The 26,280-nt window shown below is 38.3% G+C and overlaps 1 protein-coding gene across 5 annotated transcripts in view; it reads left to right on the forward strand.

Moving 5' to 3' along the window:
* The window catches only part of LOC125176281 (testis-expressed protein 12), a 107,701-nt gene that overhangs the window by 80,139 nt on the left and 1,282 nt on the right, over positions 1 to 26,280 (forward strand). For 4 of the 5 annotated variants that reach the window (XM_047877488.1, XM_047877486.1, XM_047877487.1 and 1 more), the window contains 8 exons: positions 62 to 177; positions 1,324 to 1,426; positions 7,150 to 7,278; positions 8,248 to 8,408; positions 9,550 to 9,717; positions 23,959 to 24,096; positions 24,665 to 24,847; positions 25,655 to 25,765. In XM_047877488.1, coding sequence (XP_047733444.1) covers positions 62 to 177; positions 1,324 to 1,426; positions 7,150 to 7,278; positions 8,248 to 8,408; positions 9,550 to 9,717; positions 23,959 to 24,096; positions 24,665 to 24,847; positions 25,655 to 25,765 — 1,109 coding nt within the window. The remainder of the gene's footprint in view (positions 1 to 61; positions 178 to 1,323; positions 1,427 to 7,149; positions 7,279 to 8,247; positions 8,409 to 9,549; positions 9,718 to 23,958; positions 24,097 to 24,664; positions 24,848 to 25,654; positions 25,766 to 26,280) is intronic. The other variant, XM_047877490.1, reaches the window with a different exon arrangement.

Consider the following 26,280-nt stretch of genomic DNA (forward strand, 5'->3'; position numbering starts at 1 on the left):
CTTGCTCTGACTGTGCTACAGTAAGTTGTGGTGTTTAAGTAACTCTGGGATTTGGTTTCAGCAATAACTGACAACACCAATGTCAACTACGTGCAGTACAAGGGTGACTACTACCTTAGTACTGAGACCAACTTTATGAACAAAGTGGACATCAAAACTCTGGAAAAAACTGAAAAGGTAAAATATAGTTTAAGAAAATGAATAAGGACGCCTGGGTGGCTCAGTTGTTTAAGTGTTTGATTGGGTTAGGTCATGATCTCATGGTTTGTGGGTTGGAGCCTTGCCTCAGGCTCCCTGCTGTCAGCACGGAGCCTACTTCAGATCCTTTGTCTCCCTCTCTCTCTGCCCCTCCTCTGTGCTCTCTCTCTCTCAAAAATAAAAAATAATGAACATTTACAAAAATGAATAAAATAGACCCTAACATTTCATTCCTTTCCGAATACTTTTTTTTTTTTAAATTTTTTTTTTCAACGTTTATTTATTTTTGGGACAGAGAGAGACAGAGCATGAACAGGGGAGGGGCAGAGAGAGAGGGAGACACAGAATCTGAAACAGGCTCCAGGCTCTGAGCCATCAGCCCAGAGCCCGATGCCGGGCTCGAACTCCCGGACCGCGAGATTGTGACCTGGCTGAAGTCGGACACTTAACCAACTGCGCCACCCAGGCGCCCCAGTTTCCGAATACTTTTTAGAGGGGTAGTTATCTGAAGAAGAAATTGGAGCCTTTATGAAACAAAGAAAAAAAGTTACCCACTGATTCAGGGTATTACTCTGCACCTTCTGTCCTCAGTAGATCTAGGCCTGTGAGGTTGGTTTTCCTTAAAGATAATTCTAGATGTCTTCCTTAGTCCTAATATCTGAAGGCTATAGTAAAGGAAAAATACAATAGTACAGATTTAAGTTGGCCATTTCATGTTCTTCCTAGCTACAGATAGAATTGGATTAGAGACTGTCTAGGCCCCTCCTGCATTCACCTAACACATTAATAAAAACTAAATTAAATTTGGACCAGAACTTTAATTCTTATTTTTTGAACTTCCCTGCAATCTTGGTGGGGGATGGGGAATCCTTACTGGATAATCATTTTTGTCCATTTGATGGTGGTGGTGGTGGTGGTGGTGGTGGAGTTTTTATTTATTATTTAGTCTCAATTTCTTTAGAAGGAAAAATAATTTTGATTTCTTAGAGGTGAGACATTAGGGCTTAGACTATAGTTGTCATATCTTATTTTTAAGATGTCTGACACATTCCTACTGTTGATAAATATAAGTAGAGATCTTCCCATTTTAACATTTAAAAGTCTCTGATGGTCTTAAATTTGCAGGTAGACTGGAGGAAATTCATTGCTGTGAATGGAGCAACTGCACATCCTCACTATGACGCTGATGGAACAGCTTACAACATGGGGAACTCCTATGGGTCACGTGGTAAAGTTGGGAAGGAGGTCTTTTTAAAAATAATTAGGAGTTAACTATCTCCCCAGTGTTCCATTATAGTTAAGGTGTAGACATAGGGAACTTTGTTTAAAAGGGTCAGGAGGAAATCTCCAAAGTTGCATAACTGAGCTGAAGGTACCTAATTTACTGTGTTCTATGGTCCTTTTGCACATTGCTTAGCAACTGATTTACTATTTGACCTTTTCAGCATGACTTACATTTTTTATGTTCTGTTGTGCTTTTTGGCTTACAGGCATTACAGGGATTTTCAGTATGTATTTCTCAAACTTGAATTAAAAAAAAATCACACTATAAGTACAAGAAATTTAGAATGGTACAGCAAACAGATGTGGGGAAAGTACATTGTTCATTACATGGGAAAGGATTTATTTTTATTATGGGAAAAATACACTACAGAGTAAGTTAAGGTTATTGTGTGTTTGTATTTCCAGCCATTTACATCACATCTGTTTCCTGGTCATCCACAACTCCTTTTCCAACTGCCTACCAATCTGCTCCAGAAACTTCTAATAGCTAATAATGATAGCTAACATTTATTGAGTGCCTAGTATATTCTGGTGTTAAGCATTTTTCAATGTACTTTTTAAATTTAGTCCTTATAATGACTCTCTGAGAGAGGTACTGTTACTGCCCCCATTTTACAGACAAGGGCAGTGAATCTGGAGACTGTGTAAGATACTTGGTTAGGCAAGTTTCTAGTGTGTAAGGCCAGTCTTGCCAGCAAGTCTGAATCACACCCAAAGTCACTCTGTTAGACTATCTTCGTAATTATTTATTACTGAGTACAGAAGACCGTCAGAGCATGCAAATTCATGTTCCTGTAACCTGAGTGCATGTCTCTCTGAAGAGAAATAGGTAGGTGTTCGATATTTCTGACTATCTGTCTTAACCTGTCCATCAGTCTATCATGTATAACCTGTGAAACCTTTGTATGGTTTAGCTTTTGTGTAGGTTAATGTGTGCCTTTGGTGAGTAATTGGCTTTGCAGGGTGTTTGTGTCTACTTCTCCATATTGACATAGGTGACTGTGTATTAAAATGCATAGTGCAGGTTTGTTTTTTGCTGGCTCAAGTAGAGCTAGGTATCCTAAAACTTCATCACCCAGCTCTCTCTCCATATATATATGTATTTTTTAATGTTTATTTCTTTGGGAGAGAGAGAGTGAGAGATAGAGTGTGAGCAGGAGAGGGGCAGAGAGAGAAGGAGACACAGAATCTGAAGGCTCCAGGCTCTTAGCTGTCAGCATGGAGCCCGACGTGGGGCTTGAACTCATGAACCACAAGATCATGACCTGAGCTGAAGTCAAGATGCTTAACCGACTGAGCCACCCAGGCGCTCCTCTATCCTCTTCTTTATTACCTGATCTTGAGTAGGAAATGTGTTCTTCAAGGCTGTTATAGGAAACAGCAAACATCCTTTTAGGTAAAATGTTTCAGGAAATGGGTAAACTAACTCCGCAGTTTTTTGTCCCTCCATCTTTTTTGATCATTAAAAAATTTCATTAAAAATGGTACCTATTCTATATACTTCTCTGGTCTGTTTTTTATTCCCTTAACAATGTATTAAAATATTATAATAATTATTTCTTATGTCAAGAAACATTTCCCAGAATCAGGCTGCATAGAATTCTCCTAAGTAGATGACCTATTTTAAAAACTATTTTCTTGGGGCGCCTGGGTGGCGCAGTCGGTTAAGCGTCCGACTTCAGCCAGGTCACGATCTCGCGGTCCGTGAGTTGGAGCCCCGTGTCAGGCTCTGGGCTGATGGCTCAGAGCCTGGAGCCTGTTTCCGATTCTGTGTCTCCCTCTCTCTCTGCCCCTCCCCCGTTCATGCTCTGTCTCTCTCTGTCCCAAAAATAAATAAACGTTGAAAAAAAAAAATTAAAAAAAAAAACTATTTTCTTGTTAATTAAAATATGGTTGACAAAAAGTACATTTCCTAATAAATTAAGTCTATTAATCAAGTAGATAACTGGTAACTAGTTCATAATATGATAGATACTGTTTAGCTTTTCTGAATTATATATTCTAAAATAAGTAGTCGTTAGATCAGTGGTTCTTAGCCTTTAGTGTGCCTCAGGATGTTCTGGAATGCTTCCTAGCAATGTAGATTACTGGGCTTTATCTTCAGAGAGTTTGGTTCAGTAGACCTGAAAAAGGACCAAGAATCTGCATTTCAATCACCCCCTTACCCCTTATCTCGGCACATTTTAACAAGGTCCCCACGTGATTTTGGTGCAAGTGACTCCTGGATCTTTGAGAAACCCTGCCACCAGTCATCAGGGGCTGTGGCTGTTCTTGGTACTTTGCCTCAGTCTATTATACAAAGTCCTGAAGAGTCTCCCAGAGTTAGATGCAGCATTGGGCAGGTCATTCCTCTGGGCATTCCTTTGTTGGGTGTTTCCTGGGTATGTGTCTGTCTTGCTCATGGCTTCACAACTTGCAGTTAGAACAGTTCATTAATTAATACTGGTTAAATTTAGTGAGTTTTGTCACTTAAACCACTGAGATGAGCAATTCTTTATCTTCTAATCTCAACTGAAACTGAATCTCCTCCTCCCCCTCCCCTCCCCCTCTTCCTCCTCCCCTCCTCCTCCTCCCCTCCTTCTCCCCTCCTCCCTGTCTTCCTCCCCCTCTCCCCCTCCTCCCTCCCTCCTCCCCCTCCTCCTCCCTCTCTTCCTCCTCCCCCGCCTCCTCCCCTCCTCCTCCTCCTCCCCTTCCTCCTCCTCCTCTTCGTCTTCCTCCTTCCTCGATTGTTCAGTTCAACCGGAGTTTTTGAACTGGAGCGCAAATGTACATGTAGCTGTAGAGAGGTTGTGTTTGGGAGAAATTTAGTGATTCTCATAATAAAGTGCTTGCTGGTAATTTCTGTCTTTAAGAAATAAAAAGCTTTTAACTATTTAAGCATTTCCCTGCATTTTTAAAGGCTTTAAAAAATGAACAGAAATCCTCTAAATAATCAATCCAAGTAGTTTTTAGTACTAATGAAATGTATGTAATCTGTTAGATAGTAATATGGTACTTTTGGAACTGTAGAACTGGTCTTTTATCGCTTTTATAACTCATCACTGTCTAAAGCATGATGTTTTATATATAATGGGTGTGCAGAACACATCTATATCCTAACTCAGACCCCTTCAGTATTTTATATCAATTGGATATAAAAATTGATATAAAATACTCAGTGTTTTTACTAGGATGTCTAATAGGTGTTACAAAATTAACTTATTTAAAACAAGACTCCTGAACTTTTCCCCTAAATTTTCTCTGCCTAAAAGATTCCCCATTTAAGCTGATGGTAACTTCATCCTTCCAGTTGCTCAGGATGATAATTTTGGAATCATCCTTCACATCTGTCTCTCACATCCATATCCAGTTGGTCAAAAAGCAATTGCAGCAGTGCCTTCAAAATAAATTAAAAAATCCAACCACCTCATATGACCTCCACTGCTGGCATTCTGGTTTGAGCCCACCATCCTCTCGCATGTGAATTGGTGTAATAGCTTCTTAACTGGTCTCTGGGCATCTACCCTTGCCCCATTTCAGTTTATTGTCAGCATATCAGCCAATTATCTTTTTAGCCCACCCACCTCATCTCAGACTTTTCTTGCTTACTCTGACAAGGCCTCACTGGCCTTCATGCTATTATTTGGACACTCCAGGCTTAGTTTTGGCTGAGAATCTTTGCATTTATTCTTGTCTCTGCCTGGAATGTGTTTCTCCCAGATATCCTCAAGCCTCTCTTCCTCACCTCCTCTTGGTCTTTTCTCAAATGTCACTGTCTTAGTGAAGCCTTCTCAGATCACCCTATCAACAATTGCAAACAGTGGCCCCCATCCATATACACTTATTCCCAGTCCCTATAGATCTTATCATCATCCGATGCTTTATACTTTTACTTATTGGATGCTTTATTAGAATCTGAGCTTTGTAAAAGAAAAGGCTTGTGTACATTTGGACCCTGCTGTGTATAAGTGTCTGGAAGATAAACTTAGGACACTTAGAAGAGTGTTTGGAATATAGTTGACGCTCAAGAAGTAATGGCTGAATAAATGAATAGAGAACAGAAGGGTTATCTTGTTCCAAAAGAAGCTGAGTGTTTGCAAAGTTAAGTGTTACCCCAGGGTTTCAGGACCAGCATTGGCAATTCTAATACCAGAAATATAATTCAATATGACCTCAGTATTTGTTTATTCACTGAACGATTTAAAACAATTTTTTAATGTTTATTTATTTTTGAGAGGTGGAGGAGGGGCAGAGAGAGAGGGAGACACAGAATCTGAAGGAGGCTCCAGGCTCCAGGCTCCAAGCTGTCAGCACAGAGCCCAGTGCAGTGCTCAAACTCATGAACTGCGAGCTCATGACCTGAGCCAGAGTTGGATGCTTAACCGATGAGCCACCCTGGTGCCCCTATTCACTGAATAATTTAACAAACATAAGTTGTTAAGTAATCCATCAATAGCTATTTTTACTGTGCCTACTGAATGCTAAGTTCTTGCTTGGTACTGAGGATACAAAGATGAATCAGACACAATTCCTGCCCTTGAAGAGCTCACCAGTCTATTGGGAAGCAGATAAACAAGCACGAAATTATAGTGCAATAAGATAAGTGTATGACTGTACAGGATATAATCAGGGCATTGAGGAGAGGCACCAAATACCTTTGGGGTGGGGAAGAATCAGAGAGGGCTACTTGAGTGGTTACCTGAGCTGGTTCTTGCAGAAGTAGTAAGATGAATAATCACATGAATGAAGGCAATTGCATGAATGCATTAAGAAAGGATAAGATGGGACTTGGAGTGACCCCAGGGATCCAGAGGACTGGACAGGAGTTGGGTGTGGGGGCAAATGGAGATTGTAATTGTAGGGATTGGGGAATGGTGAGAGGGACAAGTAGAATTAGAGGATATTCTTGCCTGCTACCTGATCTTTTCCTATAAAGTAGAGAATGAGTTCATTTTTAGGGAGTGAGAGGGTAGTCTTTTGAGAGCATTAAAATGCAATAAACCTAGCTAGTAATCATGAAAAAAATGCAATAAACCGTTGGTTGATTACTTTGTGTGTATCATTTTAAAACCTTAGCTGATGACTTTCATAAAGTTAATATATCTTTTTTTATCCAAGTCTTTATTTGAAATAACCCTTATGGGTGCACCTGGGTGGCTCAGTTGGTTAAGCATCTGACTTCGGCTCAGGTCATGATCTCATGGTTCCTGAGTGAGTTTGAGCCCCACATTGGGATATCTGCTGGCGGTGCAAAGCCTGCTTCAGATCCTGTCTTCCTCTCTCTGCCCCTCCCCCACTTGTGCCTCACGCTCTCTCTCAAAAATAAACATTGGGGTGCCTGGGTGGCGCAGTCGGTTAAGCGTCCGACTTCAGCCAGGTCACGATCTCGCGGTCCGTGAGTTCGAGCCCCGCGTCGGGCTCTGGGCTGATGGCTCAGAGCCTGGAGCCTGTTTCCGATTCTGTGTCTCCCTCTCTCTCTGCCCCTCCCCCGTTCATGCTCTGTCTCTCTCTGTCCCAAAAAAATAAATAAAAACGTTGAAAAAATAAATAAATAAACATTAAAAAAAGAAATAACCCTTTATGAAATATGGATGTCATGCATATATTGCATAAATCTCTAATCCATGAGTGCAAGGGTTGTATTTTATTTTAGAATGTGTATACATAAGACAGGACTTTGTTTTCCAGGTTCTTGCTATAATGTTATTCGAGTTCCTCCAGAGAAGGTGGATCTTGGGGAGACAATCCATGGAGCCCAGGTGATATGTTCTATTGCCTCTGCAGAGGGGATGAGACCTTCTTACTATCATAGCTTTGGTAAGCCCAAATATAACACACATTACTTTGGGATGTGCCTTAAACGTCGCTGTAGCAGACAAGCTAGTGTTCGCATATACTGTGTTGATACCGCTTATCAAAATATGCTGATGAGACCAAGGTTGCATTTTAATGCCACTTCAGTTTATTTTGTTTAGTGACATACTTTTTATCCTGGCAATTACTAAAAAATTGACAATATCAAAAGTGAACCAGAATGTAAATTATGGACTTTGGGTGCATTTGATGGGTTGTCAGTTTGTCAGCTGTTGCAAATGTACCAACCACTCTAGTGGGGGATGTTGATGATAGGGAGGCTGTGTGTGTGGGGGGACAGGGTATAAAGTCTCTGTGCCTTCCCTTTAATTGTGTTACAAACCTGAAACTGCTCTACAAAAGTCTTAGTAGAGAAAAATTATTTGACCATAAAAAAAATTGACAGAATTCAAAATTTTAGGTAACTTTAAAGCCATAGGTAATTATTTTCATGAAAAGGTCTTGACTATGTTTTTTTTGGGGGGAAATTCATATTCTGTTTGATAGCTTCAGCTTTTTCTCAGAATATTTATTTTCTGCATTCTAAACCTTTATAGCCAATCTGTTGCTGAATCTTAACCTTCAGGATAAATAGCAAAAGGATTACAGAAGAAACATCTTGATCACAAATGACACTTTAATATTATGCTTCTTCACTTGGTTCGTAAACTGACCAATTTAAAAAGAAAAATAAGGAAGATAAAAAGCAAGTTGTGAGCATTCAACCCAAGCTGTTCTGAGCAGTTCCCTTTTTTATGTAGGAACAAGAAATATGTAAGGCAAAGCTGGGAAGCAGTGGAGAATTATTTCTGTCTGGCTTTTGTTTAGGTTAGAAGTATTATGTCCTGGCATTCAGATAAATCCCCATAACCGTCACATTTCAGACAATTCTAATTTACTAAATCCCATTTTATTATTGCTGGAACCTTTCAGGAATGACAAGGAACTACATAATCTTCATTGAACAGCCTCTAAAGATGAATTTGTGGAAAGTTGTCACTTCTAAAATCCGGGGAAAGTCCTTTGCAGATGGAATAAGCTGGGAACCCCAGTATAATACACGGTTTCATGTGGTAGATAAGCACACTGGACAGGTGGAGTATCTTGACTATGTTTGTTTTGAAAATGGACAAATCTGTATATGGTTGATTTTTTTTCTGTCACTGGGTATTGCTGGTATAAGACATTCGTAATCAAGGATATTACCTTCTTCCGTAGGTGGGGCTAGCTACTTATTAATGAGTACAGTGGGTTTTGCATATTAGAAAATTGTAAGGAATGGTTTTACTTTTAATTATCTGATTCAACTAAAATGGCATCTAAGAAATCTTGGCATATTAGCATGAATTTTTCCATGTCATAATATTTGCTAAAGAGAATGTTGTTCACATAGAAGTCTTCTGTAACTTTTGCAATGATAATTTTTTGCTTGGTTCTATGACTTCTTGATATGTAAATATGATAATCCTACCAAAGTCCAAAGTGCGTTTGTTAAATATCTTTCTATACTCCTGTTTAGTAACACTATGGTATTTTGTCTTCTTTTTGCCTTTCTAAAGAGATGATATCCTAAATTTACTGTACCCTAATTTCATTACAAAAAATCCTATTTTGATAATAAGTGCATTTTTCAAATAATCACTTAACTCATCATAAGCTACTTAATGGCAGTGTTTTCTCTTTTTTTAAATAGTTTTTTAAAGTTTATTTATTGACTTTGAGAGAGAGAGAGCACACCAGCAAGGGAGAAGCAGAGAGAGAGGGAGCTAGAGAATCCAAAGCAGTCTCTGCACTGTCAGTGCAGAGCCCAAGGGGCTCCATCTCCCAAACCACGAGATTTGACATGAGCCAAAACCAAGAATTGGACGCTTAACTTACTGGGCCACCCAGGTGCCTCAAAAGCAGTATTTTCTATTCAATCATGTAAGATAAAGTCTAGGATTTATTTATACCTCAAAACATTGGGCCCTATTTCATAAGGACTTTTAAGTTAGTTGTGACAGTTGATTGGTTTATATCAAATAGCCCCAGTTCATTGATTAATATGAAATGTGATGACCTAAGCAAGCAATGGTTAAATCAAAGTGTTTGCTTCTATGTTCCACATTCTACCTTTTATACTTACTAGGCCTGTCACTTAAAGGGGAGGAGGGAATCTTTTTAATTTAAACTTTGTGGATCTGTTCCTTAAAGAAAAAAAGAAAATATCTCTTTTTCTTTGTATTTTCCCTGCAGCTTCTTCCAGGGATGTACTACAGTAAACCTTTTGTTACTTTTCATCAAATCAATGCCTTTGAGGACCAGGGCTGTGTTGTAATTGATTTGTGCTGTCAAGATGATGGAAGAAGCCTAGAAGTTTACCAACTACAGAATCTCAGGAAAGTTGGGGAAGGGCTTGATCAGGTAAACATCTCTGATTTGTCAGAAGTTGTCAACATAATTTTGAACTAGCCAGGTTCTGGCTGTTTCTCTTGCTTCTTTGGCAGATAAGGAAGTAGAATGGTTTTAAAGCATTGAAGGCACAGCTTTGTCATTTACTTATTTAATACTTAAAAGTAATTTGAGTTACTTACTTAATACCTGATAAATTAAAAGCATATTAAAGAAAACAAAGAGATGTGTTTTGGAGCACTGTGTGATTAGTTCCTTATTACACTTGAGAACTAAACATACTTCAGTTTCCTGGAAGGGATGGCAAAATGGACTATAATATCTTAATTCTCTGATAAAAGAAGCTGTTTTAGTTCTTCCAGCTGAGGGCATTCACTTTTTCCCGATACTGAATCCAAGGTAAAAATTTCCTGGATTATGTAATGCAAATTGTTTCAGGCTGTAGCTTTACTTAAAACTTTTTTTAAAACATTGATTTAATTTTATTTTATCTTTTAAGTTTACTTATTTATTTTGAGAGAGAGTAAGAGAGAGAGAGAGAATACCTTCAGTCATGAGTTGGGGTGGAGCAGAGAGAATACTGAGCAGGCTCTGTGCTGTCAGCTTGGAGCCTGATGCAGGGCTCGAACTCATAAAGTGTGAGATCATGTCTTGAGCTGAGCTCAAGAGTCAGATACTTAACTAGACTGAGCCACGCAGGCACCCCTAAAGTTAACTTTTCTTACAAAGCTTACTTATTAGTTATTATAGCTGTCTGATAGGTCTTGATATCTGCAGTATAAGTGCTAGCTCTTTTCTTTTTAAAGATTGCCTGGGTTTTTCTTGGCCTTTTTGCATTTCCATAAGTTTAGAGTCAACATGTCAGTTTTTGCAAATTAAGAAAAAACAAAATCTGATTGTATCATGTTGCAACTACAGATCAATTTGAGGATAATTGATGTCTTTACAACAGTAAGAAATGTTGAGTCTTCCAATCCATGAACATGGAATATCTTTCCATTTATTTGAGTCTTTTAAAAATTTCTCTCAGTAATGTTTATAAAGTTTTTGGTCAGGATATTGCATATCTTTTGTTAAACTTATCTGTAGGCATTCAGGTTTAGTTTTGAAACTATTATAAATGGTATATTTGATTAATTATTATTATTATTTTTAAAATATTTTATTTTTAAGTAATCTCTACACTCAATATGGGGTGTGAACCTACAATTTCAATATCAAGTGTTGCACACTCCAGTGACTGAGCCAGCAAGGCATCCCAGTCTTTTCTTTTAATTAAGTTTTTTTATTCAAGTGTAGTTGACATACAATATTATATTAGGCACACAACAAAGTGATTTAACATTTGTATACATTATGAGTTGATCGTCACAATAAATCTAGTATCTTCTGTCACCATAGAAAGTTGTTACATATTATTAACTATACTCTCTATGCTGTACATTGTATCCTCATGTCCTATTTATTTTATAACTGGGCTTTTATACTTTTTAATCCCTTCCCCTGTTTTGCCCATCCCTATACTTTCCCCTCTGGCAGATACCAGATTGTTCTCTGTTACCATTTTTAGCATCACGTTTGCTTTAGATTTCCCCTCCTCCTCCCCCTCTTCCTCCTCCTCCTCCCCCTCCTCCTCCTCCTCCTCCTCTCCCTCCTCATCCTCGTCCTCGTCCTCGTCCTCGTCCTCCTCCTCCTCCTCCTCCTTCTTCTTCTTCTTTAATTTAAATTCAAGTTAGTTAACATACAGTGTAGTCTTGGTTTCAGGATTAGAACCCAGGGATTCATCTCTTACATGTGACACCCAGTGCTCATCCCAACAGGTGCCCTACTTAATGCCCATCACCCATTTAACCCATCCTCCCACCCACCGCCCCTCCAGCAACGCTCAGCTTGTTCTCTGTATTTAAGAATCTCTTATGGTTTGCCTCCCTCTCTGTTTTTATCTTATTTTTACTCCCCTTCCCCTATGTTCATCTGTTGTGTTTCTCAAATTACACATACAAGTATATGAGTGAAATCATACGATGTCTGTTTTTTCTCTGACTTATTTTGCTTAGTTTTTAAGCTTTCATTTTCTGTTTTTGCTGGTATATAGAAATGCAGTTGATTTTGTATATTGATTTCTTATTTAAATATCTTGCTAAATTCACTTATTAGGGTTTGAATAGTTGACTATAGATTATTTTTGATTTTCTATGTATATAATCATGTTATCTGAAAATAATGACAGTTTCATTTCTTTCTTTCCAGTCCTTATATGTCTTTTATTTTTTTTTTTCATGCCTTATTATATTGGCTAGGACCTCAAATTGAAAAGAAGTAGTTATAGCAGTAATCATTTTCCCCTTCTCATCTGGAAAATGTTTAATAATTCACCATTAAGTATGAAATTCCTACAGGTATTTTTGCAGATACCTCTATCAGGTTATCTTAATGATATCTTTTGATGAATAAGCATGTTCCAATATATCAATTTTTTTCTTTATGAGTAATACATTGTACATCCTATTTCATACATCTTCCCATGATAAGGTCATAACAATATTTTCCCATATTACCTCTACAAGAGTTTTTAATTCTAAAAATTAAGTACTCATATATGCGTTATTCTGTTTTAGATTTATATTCTGTTCCATTGGTCTACTTAGGTATTCCTGTGCCAATATCCCACTATGCTGATTAATATCACTGTATGAAAAATCTTGATGTTTAGCAGATAAGGTCCTCCTAATATTTCCTTCTATAATGAGTGTCATGGCCATTCCTGGCCCTCTATAACTTTTTAAATTAAAAAAATTTTTTTTATTTTAGAGAGAGAGAGCAAGCAGGGGAGAGGGGTAGAGGGAGAGAGAGAGAGAATATCCCAAGCAGGCCCCATGCTCAATAAGGAGCCCAACGCAGGGCTTGATCCCATGATCCTGGGATCATGACCTGCCCCGAAATCAAGAGTTGGGTGCTCAACCAACTGAGCAACCCAGGTGTCCCTACATTAAAAAAATTTTTTTTAAATGTTTATTTATTTTTGAGAGAGAGAGACAGACAGACAGAGCATGAGTGGGGGAGGAGCAGAGAGAGAGGGAGGCACAGAATCTGAAATAGGCTCCAGGCTCTGAGCTGTCAGCACAGAGCCTGATGTGGGTCTCAAACCCATGAACTCTGAAACCATGACCTGAGCCGAAGTCAGACACTGAACTGATTGAACCATGTATGCACCCCCCCTACATTTTTATATACATTTTAGGGTCAGCTTGTCAGTTTCTACACACACACACACACACACACACACACACACACACAGAACAACAAAAAAACCTGTCAGATTTTAATTGCATTTGCACTGAATCTGCGTATTAATTTGAAAGGTTAATATCTTTACACAATGTTGATTCTTCTAGTACATGAACACAATTTATCTTTCCATTTTATCACTTCTTTAAAGTGTTTTATAGCTATCTGGGTACGCATTTTATATGTCTTTTTTATTATAAAGAATATTATTAAATTATTACATTTACTCCTAGGTATTTACTTTTGCTTTCATTTATGTTAATACTGCTGTATAGCAATATGTTTGATTTTAGTTTCTTGATCTTGTGCTCAGTTAATGAATACAGTAATTCAGTAATTCTAATAATTTATAGATTCTTTTAGATTTTATACATCTACAATCATATCTTATACAAGTAGTGACAGTTTCCTTTCCAAACTAGTTATTGATTTTCATTTTCTTGCCTTTCTTCATTGGACCTCCAGTACAGTGTTGAATGCAAGTGGAGATGGTTGGCATCCTTATCTGGTGCCCAATATGAGAGGAAAAGTCTTTAACATTTTACTGTTAGGTATGCTGTTTGCTATAGATTTAAACAAGCAAACAAACTAATAGACTTTGTTTTTTAGGTTTAAAGAAAAATCAAGCAGAACCTGGAAAGCACTCCCATGTATATTCCCTTCCCCTAATATCCCCAGATTCCCCTATTGTTGACATCTTGCCTTGGTGTGGTATATTTGTTACCATTGATGAACCAATATTTATATATTATTACTACCTAAAGTCCGTAATTTACACTAGGATTCACTCTGTGTTGTACAATTCTATGGGTTTTGACAAATGCATAAAGTCATGTATCTACCATTATAGTATCATACAGACTAGTTTCTCTACCCTTAAAATACCACATTCCATCTTCTTCCTTCCCCACTTCTCTCAACACCTAGCAACTAGTAATCTTTTTACTGTCCCTATACTTTCTCCTTTTTCAAGATGTCATGTAATTGGAATCCTAGAGTATGTAGCCTTTTCAGACTTGCTTTTTCCTCATAGTAATATATATTTAAAGTTTCTTCAGGTCTTTTGGTGGCTTGATAGCTCATTTTTTTCATCACTGAATGATATGCTGTTGTATGTATGTACTACGGTTTGTTTATCCATTCATTTATTGGAGAATACCTTGGTTACTTTCAGTTTTTGGCAAATATAAATAAAACTGCTGTTAACATTTGTGGGAAGATTTTGTGTGGACATAAGTTATTGATAGATTTTTTAAAAAATGTTTATTTTTTGAGAAACAGAGAAACAGAGCACGAACAGGGGAGGAGCAGACAGAGAGGGAGAAACAGAATCTAAAGCAGGCTCCAGGTTCTGAGCTGTCAATACATAGCCCGATGCTGGGCTCGAACTCAAAAATTATGACTGGAGCTGAAGTTGGATGCTTAACTGACTGAGCCACCCAGGTGCCCCAATAGATTCTTTTTTAAAGATAATTTTTCTCACTTAGGAAAGTTCCCTTTGACTTCTAGTTTACTAAGAACTTTAATTATGGATGGATGTTGGATTTTATCAAGTGTTTTTTCAATAGTTTTGAGATAATCCTCTGACGTATCCTTTATGTCATCAATGTGGTAAAGTACATTGATTGAAGAAATGTTTGTAATAACAGCTATTTATTGATTTTTGAATGTGAAGCTTTCCCTTCTATTCCTGAATCAAATCCCAATTGGTTGCTGTGTATTTTTCTTTAAATATTGTTGGACTTACTTTGCTAATATTTTGTTTAGGATTTTGTTGCATGTATTTTATGAATAAAATTGGCCTATGATTTTTATTTCTTATAATATTCTTGTTAAGTTTTGGTATTAAGGTTTTGCTGATCTCATACAGTGAGTTGGAAATTGTTCTCTTTTCTCTACATGAGAATGTATAAGATTGGCATTATTTCTTAAACGTTTGGAATAATTCAAGAAGTAAGCCATCTGGGCCTGTATATTTCCTTATAGTTAGATCTTAAATTATGAATTGTATTTTAATAATACAATATTATTCTGATTTTCTATTTTTTATTGTGTCAGATTGGGTAAATTGATTTTTTTTAGAAATTTATGTCATCTAAAATTTCAAATTTATTTATCTGATGTCATTTGTGATATCATTCTATGATTTAAAAAAATGTACCTATGGTTAATTGATGCCACCTGTTTTTATCCCTATATGGTAATCTTTCCTTTCTTTTTTGTGCATTTGCTTAGGCTTGCCAGGGTCTTATCGATTTAATGAAGCTTTTCAAAAACAACTATCTTTCTGGTTTGGTTGATCCTCTTTAATGTGTGTGTATTTTCCATTTCATCAGTTTCTGTTCTTATTTTTATTATTTCCTTTCCTTCTTTCTTCATATAACACCCAGGGCTCGTCACAAGTGCCCTACTTAATCTCCACCACCCATTTAGCCCATCCCCTGCCCACTTCCCCTCCAGCAACATCTCACTTTGTTCTCTATAGTTTAGAGTCTGTTTTATGGATTGCCTCTCTCTTTGTTTCTTCGCCCCATGTTCATTTGTTTTGTTTCTTAAATTCCACATGTGAGTGAAATCATAGGGTCTTTCTCTGGCCCTTTCTTTTTCCTTTGTGCCTAATATGTCCTCTTTGTAACTAAGGATGTGGTTAGTTTGTTATTTTTCATCCTTTTGCCCGCAACATATATCTTTGTGATGATAAATGTCACTCTAGCAGAGTTTTAGCTGCATCCAACAAATTTTTATATGTTTTATTTTTATTACTTCTCAGTTAACGAATTTTCTCTCATTGAGATTTGTTTTTGAAATGTGTTTTTAAAATTTCAAATATATAGAAATTTTTCTACCATTGATGTCCAGCTTAATTTTACTGTATGATATTGAGATTTGCTTTATGGTCCAGCGTTAGATCATTTTTTAAGTGCTTCATATGTATTTAAAATAATGTATATTCTGAATTTTGAATGTAGTGTTTTACATATGTCAATTAGGTCATATTTGTTTATACTATCCAAATCGTATCTGTTTTTATTGATCTCTATTACATGACATTATGATATTACATGAGAGGCATATTAAAATCTCTTACTTGGAATACAGATTTTTCTGTTTCTTTTTATAGTTATGTTAATTTTATTTTATTTTTTATTTTTTTAAAGTAAACTCTGCCCTCAATGTGGGGCTCAAACTCCTGACCGCAAGATCAAGAGTCACATGCTCTTATCAACTAAGCCAGACTGGTGCTCCTATAGTTATGTTAATTTTTAGTTTATATATTTTGGTGCTCTGTTATTATGTACATACAAATTTAGAATTGTTTTACTTTGATGATTTTATTGAACATTTATTTCTGAGTAATGTTTTTTGCCTTAAAGTCTACTTTTTTGTTTAATGTTTGCATACTGTAACTTTTCCATTCTTACACTTTTAATCTTTATGAATGTGTACCTTGTAAGCAGCATATATTTTAAAAATCCATTATGCTAATTCTTTTTTTTTTTTTTATTTTTTTTTTTTCAACGTTTATTTATTTTTGGGACAGAGAGAGACAGAGCATGAACGGGGGAGGGGCAGAGAGAGAGGGAGACACAGAATCGGAAACAGGCTCCAGGCTCCGAGCCATCAGCCCAGAGCCTGACGCGGGGCTCGAACTCCCGGACCGCGAGATCGTGACCTGGCTGAAGTCGGACGCTTAACCAACTGCGCCACCCAGGCGCCCCCATTATGCTAATTCTTGACTTTTTTTTTTTTATTTAAAAAAAAATTTTTTTTTTTCAACGTTTATTTATTTTTGGGACAGAGAGAGACACAGCATGAACGGGGGAGGGGCAGAGAGAGAGGGAGACACAGAATCGGAAACAGGCTCCAGGCTCTGAGCCATCAGCCCAGAGCCCGACGCGGGTCTGGAACTCACGGACCGCGAGATCGTGACCTGGCTGAAGTCGGACGCTTAACCGACTGCACCACCCAGGCGCCCCACTAATTCTTGACTTTTAATTGAGCATTTAGTTGGAACAGTCACCAATATATTGAAGTTTAAAAATCCCATCTTGGGGCGCCAGGGTGGCTCAGTTGGTTGAGTGTCTGACTTTGACTCAGGTTGTGATCTCATGATATGTAGGTTTGAGCCCTTCATCAGGCTCTGTGCTGACAGCACGGAGCCTGGAGCCTGCTTGGGATTCTGTGTCTCCCTCTCTCTGACTCTCCTCCACTCATGCTCTGTTTCTCTCTAGCTCTCAAAAATGAATAAATGTTAAAAAAAAATTTTTTTTAATAAAAAAAAATCCAATCTTACTGTTCACTTCCTATTTGTGTCATTGTTTCTTTCTCTCTCTCCTTTCTTGCCTTCCCTGGATTGGCTGAGTGTATTTTATTATTTGATTTCCATCTCCCCTCCCCAAACCTCATTCCACCTCCTGCCCATTAGCTTGGTAATTAAATATTTTTTTAGTGGTTATTTTATTTTAGTTCTTTTTTCTTTTTAAAAAAATTTTTCTAATGTTCATTTATTTTTGAGAGAGAAAGAGAGAGAGAGACAGAGCATGATCAGGGGAGGAGCAGAGAGAGAGGGAGTCACAGAATCCAAAACAGGCTCCAGGCTCTAAGTTGTCAGCACAGAGCCAGACGCGGGGCTCGAACTCACAAACTGTGAGATCATGACCTGAGCTGAAGCTGGACGCTCAATTGACTGAGCCATCCAGGCGCCCCAACTTATTTTTTTTTTAAGTTTATTTATTTTTCACAGAGAGAGAGAGAGAGCACGAATGGGGGAGGGTCAGAGAGAGGGAGACACAGAATCTGAAGCAGGCTCCAGGCTCTGAGCCCTCAGCACAGAGCCCGACATGGGGCTCGAACTCACAGACTGCGAGATCATGACCTGAGCCGAAGTCGGACGCTCAACCAACTCAGCCACCCAGGTGCCCCTATTTTTTATTTTTTAATGTTTGTTTATTTGAGAGAGAGAGAGAGAGAGAGGGAGAGGGAGAGGGAAAGACAGAGCATGAGTGGGGGAGGGGCAGAGTGAGGGAGACACAGAATCTGAAACAGGCTCCAGGCTCTGAGCTGTCAGCACAGAACCTGACACAGGCCTCGAACCCACGAACCGTGAGGTCATGACCTTAGCTGAAGTCAGAAGCTTAACCAACTGACCCCCCATGCGTCCCTGGTGGTTATTTTAGAGATTATAATATGCAGCCTTGATTTAACACAATATATTATAAATTGGTTCTTTAATTCCTTGCAGACAGTGCAAGAACTCTGGAACACATTAACTCTATTTACTCTTCTCCTGATTTATACACTACTGTTGTTGTATATTTTACTTTTCTTTCTATATGAAACCCTATAAGACATTATTATTATTGCTTTATGTAATCATAGTTCTCCATACCACCCATGTACCCACATCTGTACCTTTCAATTGCTTTTAATTCCTCCCAGTCTGAGGCTTCCATGTGGAATCATTTTCTTTCTAACAGAAGAGTATCTTTTGGTATTTCCTTTAGTTCAGATATGCTGGTGGTGAAATCTGTTTTTGCTTCTCAGAAAAATGTTTTTATTTTACCTTCTTTCTTGAAGAATGTTTTCATTAGATAAAGAGTTCTAGGTTGTTATTTTTTTTTAATACTTTAAAGATGTTTGGTTGTATTCTGATTTCTGTTGATAAATCAGTAGTCAATCTAAGCCTTGCTCCTTTGAAGTTGCTATTTTTTCCTCTCCTCTGATTTAAAACAAAACTTTTTAAAATGCTTTTATTTTAGAGAGATTGAGAGAGAGAGAGAGAGAGAGAGAGAGAGAGGAGGGGGGAGGGAGGGAGACAGTGGGCAAGGAAGGGGCAGAGAGAGAGGGAGGCAGAGGGCCTGAAGGGAAGCCGTGACAGCAGAGAGCCAGTGTGGGGCTCAAACTCATGAACTGTGAGATCATGACCTGAGCTGAAGTTGGATGCTTAACCGACTGAGCCACCCAGGCACCCCATCTCTGACTGATTTTAAAATCTTCTCTTTGATTTTCTGTAGTTAGTCCTAGGATAGCTCTCAGTATGGTTTTCTTTTTATTTATTTTACTTTGGTGTTTTTTAGGCATAACTGAATCTATGGTTTGATGTCTTTCATTAGTTTTGAAAAATGTCACCTATTTCTTCAAATATTGCATCTGGTAAATCCTTTCTCTCCCTTCTCTCTGGGATTGAAGTACATGTGTGTTACTCCTTTTCACTTTATCTGTTACTTATGTTCTATTTAGTATTTACCATTCTTGTGTCTCTCTAATAAGCATCTTGTTTGGGATATTTTCTTCTTACCTGTCTTACAGTTAATTTTTTCTTCAACAGTGTCTATTCTGCTGTTAAACCTTGCCACTAAGTTCTTAAACTCATTGCATTTTTCAGTACTTGAATTTTAATTTGGTTCTCTTTTATAATTTCTAGTTCTCTGCTACAATTCTCAGTTTAAAAGAATTTCCTCCACCATATTCAGAAACTTAGAGTCTGGTAGCTTCTATTATCTGGATCCCTTGTGGCTCTGGTTCTCTTGTTATCTTGTTTTGTTTTGTTTTTTTAAATATGCTCTTGTCTTCTCATGTACTGGCTAATTTTTATTGTATACAGAATATTGTGTTTGAAAAATTGTAGAGATATTTTGAGACCCAGGCTGATACTACGTTCCTCCAGAGAAAATTTTATTTACTTTTGGCTGATTGCTTGGGTACATGATCAATTCCAAATATTCTTTTTTTTTTTTTTTTTTTACATTGATTTATTTTTGAGAAACAGAGTGAGACAAAGCGTGAGCGGGGGAGGGGCAGAGAGAGAAGGAGACACAGAATCTGAAGCAGGCTCCAGGCTCTGAGCAAGCAAGCGGTCAGCACAGAGCCTGATGCGGGGCTCGAACTCACAAACTGTGAGATCATGACCTGAGCTGAAGTCGGACGCTCAACTGACTGAGCCACCCAGGCACCCCAATTCCAGATATTCTTAATCTAGTTCTAGGGCTTGGGATATTTTGAAGCAGGGTACAGTTCCTGAAAGAGCTGGACTACTTCTTGTTCATTCTTACTCCTAGGTGCTGAACGAAGGGGTTTTGATCCAAAGAGCTGGGGGTCTATCAGGGCTTCTCCTTTTTGGCAGTCCTTGAACTCCAGCTTTTATCCCTTTAATTCCTTGAAAATATCAAAATCTATTCACTGGGGTCAAGTGTTAGGGGAGTTGGTGTAGCCATATATTTATAAAAAGGTAGCATGAAGGATCCTTGTGGTGATTTTATATCTTGAGTGTGGTGGTGATCACATGAATTTACACATGAGAAAACTGCATGGAACTAAATACACAGACACACACACACACACAAGTGCATGTTAAGCTGGTGAAATCTGAAAAAAGTTGGTGGATTATATCAGTGTAAATTTTCCAGTTGTGATATTGTACTGCAGTTATGCAAGACACTGTCATTGGTGAAACTGGATGAAGGATACATATGATCTCTCTGTATTATTTTGTTTTTTATGTGATAAAATATACATAACATAAAACTTACATTTTAACCATCTTTAGGTATTCAGTTCAGCAGCATTAAGTACATTAACAGTGTTGTGCAACCATAATCACTGCCCATTTCCACACTTTTTATCATTCCAATTGGAAACTCTACCCATTAAATAACAGGTCCCTATTATCCTCTCTCTCCAGCCTTTGGTAGCAGATATTCTGCTTTCTGTTTCTATGCATTTGCCTATTCTAGGTACCTCATATAAGTGGAATCAGACAAGATTTATTTTTTTGTGTTTGGCTTATTTTATTTAGCATAACCTTTTTGAGGGTCATCCATGTTGTAACATGTATCAGAATCTCATTCCTGTTAAAGGTTAAATATCCTTGTATGTCTGTACTGCATTTTGTATCTATTCATTTGTTGGGGAACATTTGGGTTGTTTTCACCTTTTGGCTATTGTGAATAGTGCTGTTATGAACATTGGCACACAAGTATACATTCGAGTCCCTGTTTTAAATTCTTTTTGTATATAACTAGAAATAGAATTGCTGGATCCTGTGATAATTGTATCACTAACTGAAGAACCGCCAGAATGTTTTCTACAACAGCTGCACCATTTAACATTCCCACCGGGGATGCACAGGGGTCCGATTCCTTCACCTTTTCAAAGCACTTGTTAATTTCTTGTTTTGATTTTTTTTTAATAATAACCACCCTAGTGGGTATGAAGTAATATCTCATTGTAATTTTGATTTGCATTTCCCTAATGACTAATGAATGATGCTGAGCATCTTTTCATGTACTTATTGGCCATTTGTATATTTTTGGCAAAATGTTATTTTAGTTTTTTGCCCATTTTTTAATCAATTGTTTTTGTTTTTCTGTATTATTTCATGTGAATCTGCAATGATCTCAAGATAAAAAAAAGTTTAATAAAAAGTTATTTTATTTTCTCAGCCTTTCAGCTGCCTTTTTCTAGAAGCAGTTGATATCCTTAGGGGACAAGTTGCCCCGCCGCCCCTGTATCTTGTTTACCTCTAGGTTTCCGTCTCCCTCCAAATCTCTGCCCTGTTGTTCATCACTGCCTTTTTAGCTCACCAATGTCTTCAAAAAGATATTTTATTTTATTTTTATTTGGGGGGGGATTATAAAGCATTTTTTAAACATAATTTATTGTCAAGTTAGCTGAAATACAGCGTATACAGTATGCTCTTGGCTTCAGGAGTAGATTCCCATGATTCATCGCTTACATACAACACCCAGTGCTCATCCCAACAAGTGCCCTCCTCAATGCCCATTACCCATTTTCCCCTCCCCACCGACCCTCCCATCAGCCCTCAGTTTGTTCTCTGTATTTAAGACTCTCTTATGGTTTGCCTCCCTCTCTGTAACTTTTTTTTTCCCCTTCCTTTCCCCCATGGTCTTCTGTTAAGTTTCTTAAGTTCCACATATGAGTGAAAACATGATACCTGTCTTTTTCTGACTGATTTATTTCACTTACCGTAATACCCTCCAGTTCCATCCATGTTGTTGCAAATGGCAAGGTTTCATTCTTTCTCATTGCCGAGTAGTATTCCATTGTATATATAAACCACATCTTCTTTATCCATTTGTCAGTTAATGGACATTTGAGCTCTTTCCCTAATTTGGCTATTGTTGAAAGTGCTGCTATAAACATTGGGGTACATGCGCCCCTATGAATTAGCACCCCTGTATCCTTTGCATAAGTTCCTAGTAGTGCTGTTGCTGGGTCGTAGGGCAATTCTATTTTTAATTTTTTGAGGAACCTTCACACTCTTTTCCAGAGCAGCTGAACCAGTTTGCATTCCCATCAGCAGTGCAAGAGAGTTCCCATTTCTCCACATCCTCACCAACATCTGTTGTTTCCTGAGTTCAAACACCTATTCTAAGCATTTTGTCTAGCTTCTTTAAACTGTTTTCAGTGGGATAGTTGGTCCACTTTACTCTTTTAATAATAAGCCACCATTATTGGAAGTGTCTTTTTGTTCAGCTATGGCTTTGCTGAAGGAAAAAAAATGTTTACATAAATTTAAAAGTAACTTAAAACATCTAACTCTTAAAAAAATCTAACTCTGTATGAAGCTTAAAAATAGCACTGAATCTTTTTTCAGTAAAAACATTTCTGTGTGAGATGGAGATAATGTGGATCCAGGTATATGAGAGGAAATAGCACATTTTCTTCTCCATCTTACAGTAGTTTTTTTTTGTTTTTCTTTTTGCATTTGATTATTTTTTAGAGAGAGAGAGAGAGAGAGAGAGAGAGAGAGAGAGAGAAAGAGAGAGAGAGAATCCCAAGAAGGCCCTTTGTTGACAGGACAGAGCCCAACGCAGGGCTCAAATCCATGAATGGTGAGATCATGACCTGAGCCAAAACCAAGAGTCAGACCCTTAACCGACTGAACCACCCAGGTGCCCCTCTTACAGTATTTCAAGAAAGGAAAATATGCGTAAAGCACTCTTATTGTCAGAAAAAATATACTTATTTTGCTAGGGCTTCCTGCTTCAACATGATCTCTGCAAGGAGGTTGTGTTGGGGATCCTCACTCTTGGTTTGGTGATTCAGTAGGAGGGCTCACAGATCTCAGAAAAGTCAGCAAATGGAAAGGTGCGTGGGATGAAGACTGGAGGAGACCACCAGGTGCACACTTCCAAGTCTTCTCCCAGTGGAGTCACCCAGGACACACCTGATTCCTCTAGCAACTTGTGACAACATGTATGGAATGTTGCATGCCAGGGAAGCTCCCCCAGATTGATCATCAAGAGTTTTTGTTGGGTATCAGCACATAGGCATATAGCCCCTACCCAACCTCAGTTAAGCAAAGCTCCGTATGCCCACAGGGAAGCAAATGTTCATTATAAATTGCATTGTTTGCATAAACTGTCTGGGTAAAGTAGTGCAGTGTGGCTCAAGACCTCAGGAATGCGAACCCAGTCTTGTCAGACATAATATTCCCACAGCTCAGTTCTCAGGTGCCAGCTAAGGACCAGCCATGAAAATGGACCTTTCTTGAGAATGTGCCAGCTTTGAGCAACCCAGGCCTACTAAGTTAATGCTTTAATATGCAGAGGCCTATTCTGACCAGACATGAAAAAGGAAGCACCCCTGTTACTCTCTAGTCTCTCACCCTGCAGGATGTTTCTTAATGGCAGTTGTCACTATCAAGACCTCATTTGTGTATTTGACACTAATCCAATAACATACATTTTAATTCTTATTATCATTCTTTTCCCACTAGAGTGTGAGTTCCTTGAGGTCCAGAGACTCTGTTCACTGTTGCATCCCCAGTGTCTAAAATAGTGCTTTGCCTAGAGGTACTCAACAGATGTTTGTGGAATAAATGAATGAATGAAAATGATCGTTTATGCAATTACTTAGGAATGTTTGACTGGATATAAATTATTGGGACATGCCGTTATCCTATGAATGACATTTTCTCATCTCTTTCTTTTTCCTGAACAGGTCTATAATTCAGTAGGCAGATCTTTCCCTCGAAGGTTTGTTTTGCCCTTGCATGTCAGTTTGAATGACCCCGAGGGACAGAACCTCAGCCCATTGTCTTATTCTTCAGCCAGTGCTGTGAGACAGGCTGATGGAAAGGTATGCTTTCAAAGGACACTAGACTAAGACTTTGAATTTTAATCATGGTACTCTATTCATTGGCTGTTTCCCTCAATCTTTGTTGCCCAATAAGTCTGATATCATTCAGCCTAGCAGGGTAAGGTCATGACAGTCGCTTGCACAAGAGCTGCAGGATTCTGAGTGGGAGTGAGCGCTGCGTTTACCTATCCTTTTTGTGTTTTGAAACAGATATGTCAATCTTCTAATGGTTGTGGAACAGCTAAGTATTAGATTGGTATTGATCATCTCCACCTTCTGGAAAGCTTGTGCTTACCACAGCATGTCGTTGTGTAGCTATTAACATCTTAGCTTTGGTAGAATAAGAAGGTCACTGCCACCCTGTATGCCATTTGACAGCTTCTTCACAAAACCCGATGATCTTTCACGTATTCATACACGTGATGGAAAGAGGAATAATGGAAAAGATGACCTAGAGTCTCAGTTTCCAAGCCCTGTTGCAAACTCTTAGCCCCCTCACTGACCTATACTGCATAAAATAGGTGAGAAAGTAAGCAATCACTGCAAATCCTTTTGGGGTCTCTTTTAGATTTGGTGCTCCTATGAAAATCTACATCCTGAAGGCCTAGAGGATGAAGGAGGTATTGAATTTCCCCAGATCAACTATGGCCAATTCAGTGGCAGAAAGTATCGTTTCTTCTATGGCTGTGGCTTTCGGCATTTGGTGGGGGATTCTCTGATCAAGGTGGATGTGGTAAACAAAACACTGACGGTAATGAAAATCTTTTTCCCTTTCTGAACTCTTAGAAGACCACTTTTGCCCTTTTAAAGGGCACCCTTAAAAGACCACTTTTTTGAAATAGTTTCTGTTTTGTTAAAGTAGCTCTTGAATTTCTTTTTCTTTTTTTAAAGGAAGGAGTGACTTTTTTTAAAGGTTTTTGTTTTTAATGTTTTATTTATTTATTTTGAGAGACAGAAAGAGAATGAGAGAGTGAGTGAGAGTGCTTGCATGCATTGGGGAGAGGTAGAGAGAGAACCCCAAGCAGGTGCCAAGCTGTCAGGGCAGAGCCCGCTGCAGGGCTGGATCTCACCAACTGTGAGATCATGACCTGAGCTGAAATGAAGAGTCGGACGCTTAACCAAATGAGCCACCCAGGCACCTCTTGAGCTTCTTTAATATTTAAGCCACTCAACCATTTACTTTTATTCAGTTTGAGAACCACAGAATCACCTAGGCTAGGGGTATATTCCCTCTGGGGAATCTTACATGAATCCCAAGCCCAGAAAAACAAGTCTCTGTTGGATGTTATTTTTAGAGAAATCATGGGGTTTAGGTTATTGGGACACATAGTTCAGGTCGATGGGAAATTATAACTGCACAGATTGTGTCTGATGATGATGGAGCCTGTAGCTGCAAGCCACCTGCCCCCCTCTATTCAGCTGGTGAGCCTGGTTCTTTTACTGAATGGATAGTGTACTGACAGCCAGGTGCATGCTGGGAGTGAGAAAAGCTGTTGAAGGCTTCTTGCTCATAACTAGCCTTCTATCAAATACTTTTTTTTGGGGGGGGGTCTTACAGATTTGGAGAGAAGATGGCTTCTACCCCTCGGAACCTGTGTTTGTTCCTGCACCAGGAACCAGTGAAGAAGATGGTGGGGTTATTCTCTCTGTGGTGATCACCCCCAAGCAGGTAAATGTATCTCCCCATCACTATTCAGAAAGAGAAGTGGCACTGAGCCTTTTGAGGATTGTATTCAGTGATGCTGTCAGTAGTTTATTCTGATTCCAATACAGTACTTTCTCCCTTTTCTTCCTCTCCTCCTATGTACATACCCTTTTATCACAATCGTGCTTTATTATTATTTTAAAGTTCTATTTATATAGTCATCATAATTTACATTTTGCATATTCATTTACAAAGAATTTTAACACACATCATCTTATTTACTCATCAGAAGAGCTTTGTTGAAACAGAGAGGGAGGCAAACCATAAGAGAATCTTAAATATAGAGAACAAACTGAGCGTTGCTGGAGGGGAGGTGGGTAGGATATGGGTAAAATGGGTGATGAGCATTAAGGAGGGTACTTTTCAGGATGAGCACTGGGCATCATATGTAAGAGATGAACCCCGGGTTCTATTCCTGAAACCAAGACTACGCTGTATGTTAACTAACTTGAATTTAAATTAAAAAAAAAAAGAAGACC

Source organism: Prionailurus viverrinus, chromosome D1 (genome assembly GCF_022837055.1).
Source record: "Prionailurus viverrinus isolate Anna chromosome D1, UM_Priviv_1.0, whole genome shotgun sequence".
NCBI classification, from domain to species: domain Eukaryota; kingdom Metazoa; phylum Chordata; class Mammalia; order Carnivora; family Felidae; genus Prionailurus; species Prionailurus viverrinus.